At 38.5% G+C, this 6,668-nt stretch overlaps 2 protein-coding genes across 7 annotated transcripts in view; both read left to right on the top strand.

The window, feature by feature from the left end:
• The first annotated feature begins 166 nt into the window (after positions 1–166).
• Positions 167–4,703, top strand: LOC103391496 (gastrula zinc finger protein XlCGF26.1-like). The gene is made up of 2 exons (XM_008327775.3): positions 167–899; positions 2,666–4,703. Exons 1-2 carry the CDS (start codon positions 869–871, stop codon positions 4,411–4,413), a joined length of 1,779 nt encoding a protein of 592 aa, XP_008325997.1. The 5' UTR covers positions 167–868; the 3' UTR covers positions 4,414–4,703.
• Positions 4,704–5,599: 896 nt separating this feature from the next.
• The window catches only part of LOC112488291 (uncharacterized), a 4,564-nt gene continuing 3,495 nt past the window's right edge, over positions 5,600–6,668 (top strand). For 2 of the 6 annotated variants that reach the window (XM_025063792.1, XM_025063791.1), the window contains exons 1-2: positions 5,605–6,207; positions 6,575–6,665. In XM_025063792.1, coding sequence (XP_024919560.1) covers positions 6,087–6,207; positions 6,575–6,665 — 212 coding nt within the window. In that variant the 5' untranslated portion in view covers positions 5,605–6,086. Of the gene's footprint in view, positions 6,208–6,574; positions 6,666–6,668 lie in introns of all 6 variants that reach the window. The other 4 variants (XM_025063790.1, XM_025063793.1, XM_025063794.1 and 1 more) reach the window with 4 other exon arrangements.

Below are 6,668 nucleotides of genomic sequence, written 5' to 3'. Positions count from 1 at the left end.
TATCATTGCAAACGAATCACTCTCTATGAACTAATCTTTCGCCGTGAACAAATCTTTCGCCGTGAACTAATCTTTTGCTGTGAACTAATCACTCTAAACGGATCATTCTCTGTGAACTAATCTTTCGCCTCGTTCTCGCAGATTCGTTTCATTTGTCACGTGAAAGAGCTCGGGTCTTTTTTGCTCTCATTCATCTTCACATTGTGGTGTGTTTTTATTTCTTAGCTTTTCGCATGGTTTTAATTGCTTATGGCATTTTGTGTACTTTGTAGACTTTGTCAGCTGAAGCAAACTATGTTGCCTTATTTGGTGTCGGAGAACCGCAGCCTTCTTTACAACGCCCACAATAGGGCTAAAGCGCCACCTGCTGTAAAACGAATGAAATGATTAGTTCAAGATTCGTTCACGACTCGTTCATTTTACTGTTCGAGAGTCAAAGATTAGAATCAATAAAAAGACTCGGTCTTCCCATCACTATCATTATGCGATGCGGAATCGAATCTGTATTCCTGTTTCCGAACTGACTTTCGACACTCTTATTTTGTAATTCTCGGAAACAGAACAATTAAAGTTGAAACTCACTGGGCCTGGTTGCTGCCATGTTATGCGGGAGTTACATGGTGTATGCAAAACAGTAGCGTGTATTTATGTGTGGTTTGTTGCTGGTGAAAGTACCACAGGGGCTACATGAGCGGATCAGAGCTGCCGCGGAGGACTTCCTGCAGCAGGTGGAAAAGGGGAACGAGAGAACGCTGAGAGAGCTGCTCACAAAACGGCTAAAGGCGAAGGAAATGCGCGAATCCGCAACTCAGTAGCAAGACAGCCTTGAGAGGTCGGAGCTGTAGACCTGCCGCCAAAGTAGGCCGAGATGAAGCCCGAAGTCAGGCTGCACACAGCAGGTCAGTTCCTTCTAACTGGAGCCACTGCGTTAGCTCCTCTTTGCTAGCCAGTCTAAGAGTTGCATTCGTAGCTACATGCTGTCTGCATGCTCTGACGTGGCCGCCATGTTGGTCAGGGCAGGAGCAGAAACGTAAACAACATAGTAAACTATACGCTTTACGTTTGACTTAATTATTTTTATATTGACTGAATGGATTCAACAACTGATGAACATTAAATCTAATTGATGGTATAATTACAAACATTTATTTGTAAAAAAAAAAAAATCAGTTACGACAATATCTAGAGTTTTTATGAAATGCACAGAAACGTGAGATCGCTTTAATCGTTTGTTTAATTGTATGTTGCCACGTATCAAACGTATCTATTATTTTGGTTTGGTTTTTTTTCGTGTTTAAATTGAAATAATATACACAGATTGGCAATGAATGAAACGGACATCCCATGGTGCTGGAGGCACAAGCCCAACGTTTACTCACAAATCACTTATGATTCATTTTGGCCTCTGTACTTATCTGTAGAGGTGTGGGTCCAGTTAAGTCCAGTCAATTTTAATTTGTACAGTATATCCCAAATTCACAAACCATAGTTGTCTCAATTGACTTCATACTTTTAAATTTTAAATTAGGACTATCCTCCTAAAACCCATATAATGGGAAGCGGATCAGACTAATCCATCATTGTGTGATGCTTTATGTGGAAGACAACTTTGTTTGCATTCACCGGTTGTACACCATACATTAGATTGTGCTATATTCGCTTTCTTTCGTTTAAGATTTTCTTCTCTGAGATTCTGTTTGTTTTTTATATCCTTGATTATGATATCATCACTGTGTCAGCGTCCACTGTAAATCCCTATAACTCAATTGAACTTAAAAAATGTGGTGAACCTGATTACATAAATATTTTTTAATTAAAATCTACCTACATATTTTAAGTAGCCTTAACTAATTAAAATCTACCTACATATTTTAAGGTGCCTTAACTTAAAAATGTAAAAAATTAAAGAAACTATCAAAAATTCAGTCTTCTTCACCATGTCAAAGATAGTTTGGCAGCATTTAAAAAAAAAATAGATAACAGGAAAAAAGTTGAAAACTACAAACCTGAAAACGGTAAGCTAACCTGTCTGTGTTAGAGTGCTTGTGCGTTATCTAATCTGGTGTAAACAAGAACATGGAGTGAAACTAGTGTCGCTGTGCAGCGAAACTGTATTAAGTGCTAGTGTGAAAACAGCATTTGAGTGCAACATTAACAAATTTTTTAAATTGCAATTTTTAGCGCTAGGAACGTTTAGGCATCTTCCACTCGACACTGTGACTCTGTCTCGCTCGCTGTCCCTCGCTGGGTTATTTTACCTGTCGCTTTATTTCTCTCTTTTCCTTTCTCTCTGTCTCTCTCTCTCTCTTTCATCTAAGTCGAGTACTCCCAGTCCTCCTACGCTTAGTGGCGCCGTCTCACTCACTGTCACTCGCTGTGTTATTACCCATTTTTTAAACAATAATATAAAATGTTTTTTATTATTTCTCGCTGTGTTATTACCCATTTTTTAAACAATAATGTAAATTTTTTTTAATTATTATTTTTATTTTATATGATCAAAACATTGTTTATATCTATATTTTTGATGTTCAAAGCATGTGGAAAAAAGTAGAGGCTTGTAATCCGGAAATTACAGTAATCTCCAAACTGGATGAAATCGATTTGAATGTGTAAAATACTACTATAAAGTTCTACTTTAAAGTCTCTCTACTCTCTCCTACAGGTGACCAACAGCTGTTGGTTATTAAAGAAGAGGTTTTTCCTGAACAGAGAGAGTGGAAAACTGATGTGAAACAAGGGCCAGGTTGCCCTGACATTAAAGAGGAAGAGGAAGAAGTGCACATAAAGGAGGAGAATGAGGTCATTGCTGTGATTGTGAAGAGCGAGGAACATGAAGAGGAACCTGAGTCTTCACAGCTTTATCATCAGAGTCACCTTGAGAAGATCAAAGATGACTGGGAAGGGTCAAATCCAGCAAGGAACTTAGGTCCAAATCAGGAATTGGGGCCAGTCAGTGAAGAGGAGTATGAAGACTGTTCTAATACTGAAAACAGTGAAGATGATTGGAAAGAGACCAGTGAACCTGTAATGAATAAAACAACTTCTAATGATACTGTGGGTGACATGTATCAGAAACTCAGTCCTGAATTTAAGAAAGCAATTGCCTTCAAGTCAAATATGCTACAACAAAAAGAAAGGGAAGAGAAGCCATTAATTTACTACCATTGTCAGAAAGGTGTTAATCAGAAGAGCAGCATAAAGGTACAAGAAAAAATTAATTCAAAAGAAAAACTATTTTGTTGTAGCTACTGTGAGAAAAGTTTCATTAACAAAAGTACTTTGAGGAAACATGTAAAAATTCATACAGGAGAGAAACCTTTCAGTTGCCCTGTTTGTGGTAAATGTTTTATTACTAAAAGTGCTCTTACAAAACATGAAAAGATCCATACAGGAGAGAGACCATTCGGTTGCACTTACTGTGGGAAAAGATTTATTATGAGAAACACTTTGAGGAGACATGAAAAAATCCATACTGGCGAGAAACCTTTTGGTTGCTCTTACTGTGGCAAAAGGTTCACGTTGGAAGCTGACCTGAGGAGACATGAGAAAATTCACACAGGGGAAAAACCCTTTAGCTGCTCTTTTTGTGGAAAACGTTTCACTCAAAAGGGGAAGCTTATAATGCATGAGAGAGTTCACACGGGAGAGAAATTATTTAGTTGCACTGAGTGTGGTAAAAGATTTGTCCATAAGTGCACACTCAAGTCACACATTAAAATGCATACAGACAAGAAACCAATTAGTTGTACTGAATGTGGGGAAACATTTATTGATAAGCGCAGCTTGAAGGTACATGAAAAAATTCATACCGGAGAGAAGCCCTTCAGTTGCTCTGAATGTGGGAAAAGGTTCATCAAACCCTCACATCTTAAGTTACATGAAACAACACATACTGGAGAAAAACCTTTTAATTGCTCTTATTGTGGAAAAGGCTTTGTTAAAAAAAGTAACTTGAAAAGACATGAGATAGTACATACAGGAGAGAAACCATTTACTTGTTCTAACTGTGGGAAAAGATTTGCAGCAGAGACAGATCTTAGAAGACATGAGAGAATTCACACCGGAGAGAAACCGTATAGTTGCTTAGAATGTGGCAAGAACTTTACCGAAAAGGGGAAACTGAAAATGCATGAGCGAATTCATACAGGAGAGAAACCCTACAGTTGCACTGAGTGTGGGAAAAGATTTGCTCATAGACTCTATTTGAACTCACATCTGAAGATTCATACAGGAGAGAAAACGTTCAGTTGCTCTTACTGTGGAAAAAGATTTATCCAGAAGGGTGCTCTGAGGACACATGAGCGCATTCATACCGGAGAAAAACCGTTTAGTTGCTCTGAATGTGGAAAAATCTTTGCTCAACAGAGCAGCCTAAGAAGACATGTGAAAATACACGAAAGAAGAGTTTAGTTGCCCTGCACCACAATAGGATCTCATGATGAGAATTGTTTTTGAAAAGAATTGCAATATCTTAAGTAGTTTTAAATTATTTAGTGTAGGGCACTTGCTTTTTTACTCTTCAAATGGCCTTATCTCTTGTCAAAAGAATATAGAGTTGGAGGTATATGAGCCCAACTTTACATTTTACAACCTGGAAATTGTTGTTGTTTACTTTCTTTCGAATTTAGATTTGGGATAAGGTAAAGAGCCTATCCACAATGCTACACATGCTCTTAATAAATATTTCAATATTTATTTATCTCTTGTGTTAGCTCTTTTTTTTTTCTGTTAGCTCAAGTTTTAATCGGCATGAAATCATCCATTCATCCATCCATCCATCCATTTTCACCCGCTTATCTGTTACTGGGTAGCGGGAGCAGCAGTCTCCATGACCCCCACCCAAATTATACTGCCCCGTACCAGACCCTCGTGAACCTTCCTGTCGGTGGTGAGTCCACCAGAAGGCGCCAAACCTGGCACCCTAACTGGGATTTGATCTTGCCCAGGAGGTGAACCCTGGGTTTCCACACCAATGACAGAGACATTGCCTCTGGGCCAAAGCACCACTGGCATGAAATCAGTCATGGCTTTTAAGTTGAGAGTTCTATTTTTAAGTTAACCATAACGTGGATTTTGGAGCCAAACTACTTTTTTTTTTGTGCGTTTCTGTTTAGTTTTTAAACAGAAACATCCACAAATGTAAGCAGGATTTTCTGTGTATATTCTGTATGTAATGTCTTGAATGTATAAAAGTCAGTTTTCCACAAAGTAACTCTAACCGACCATTGTAAAATCCTAAATGTATATACATGCAAGATATCAGACTCTACATAGTATAGAGTATATTCGATTTGAGCAGGGTGGGATTGCATGTTCTAATCATTGTTAAACTTTGTTTTCTTGGGAGAAAAAAAAAAAGGTAATAGCTTTGACATTGTATGACGTCTTAAAATATACGGACCCAGAGTTTTTGATTGCCTCAAGGTTTATTAACATTACTTCCTGACTTAATATGTTGCTCCTGTTTTTTGAGGGCTAAGGTTACAATTTACTATGTTAATTATGCCTATTATGTATGGAATTTACTATTGCGGGTTCATTTGCATTGATGTGATTAGGTCATGCTTTATTTGGCCCCCCAGCTTTTTTTTTATTTTGTTGTTTTGATGGTGGATAAATAAATTCTAAAAAGTACAATCGTAATATGCATAAATAGTTAGATAAACCATTATGTTGTAATGGGATAAACATTAGGATTCCACCAAGACAATTCTTGCTATTCAGAGTGCCAGAGTTGTGTTGTGTGATTAAAACAGTTCTCCCCTCTACTCTTACTAACATAGTACACCCCCGTGGATGTATTTCCACATCCAGTTGCCTAACAGAACTCCTCAACCTATAATCGGGCTCTTATTTTGAAACGGCTGCGAACACAGTGGATGGTAGCTCTATCCAAGTTTCAGCCATCTTAATAGTGAGCCTAGATGTGATTTTAACGTCAGATAAACATTGACATGTGCGCTCTGTAGCTGATACACGTGTCGCTACATGAATGTATCAGTGTGGTCGAGGTATACTCTCAGCGTAGAGAACGGAGGAAAAACGGCTCGGGGTTAGCCGCTAAAGGGCCAACGACGGAGGACATGTTCGCTGTACTTGAGACCGTGGCGCAGCACGAACACCACAGGGTGGACCGGGACAATTGCTGTCAGAGGAGAACGTTCGATGCCAACCTAAAACCCAAAGTCAGGCTGCACAAAGCAGGTCAGACCCTGCATAAGTACCCGAGCTCCTTTTTGATAGCTAAGCTAATGCAATACAGCCCCTGCTGCATGCTCCCGTAGACGCAATACAGTATATACAGTCTATTGTCGCCACAAGTCAACACACGACAACGTTAGTAGTAAAATAAATAAAAGAGTGGCACATTTTCAAGATAATATCCAAAATAAACTTTCGTTTATCACGTCTTTAAACTCTGGGCCGTCTTGTAAACATGTCAGAATTAAAATGAATAGAATTGACGAATGACAGTTTTTATTTATTTATTTTTATACATTCATTTTGATTAGCTAACATTTGAGAAGTAGACAAACGTTTTAAGAGAAATTGTTTTTCTTGGCTTCTGCAGACGACCAGAAGCTTTTGGAACTTAAAGAAGAGGTTCTGCCTGAGCAGATGGAGTGGAGGTCCATCAACCAAGAGGAACCTGAACCGCTCAAATG

This window comes from Cynoglossus semilaevis, chromosome 16, assembly GCF_000523025.1.
Source record: "Cynoglossus semilaevis isolate Cse_v1.0 chromosome 16, Cse_v1.0, whole genome shotgun sequence".
NCBI lineage: Eukaryota > Metazoa > Chordata > Actinopteri > Pleuronectiformes > Cynoglossidae > Cynoglossus > Cynoglossus semilaevis.
The sequence above is the reverse complement of the archived record's forward strand: the minus strand, read 5'-3'. Positions and strand labels throughout refer to the sequence as shown.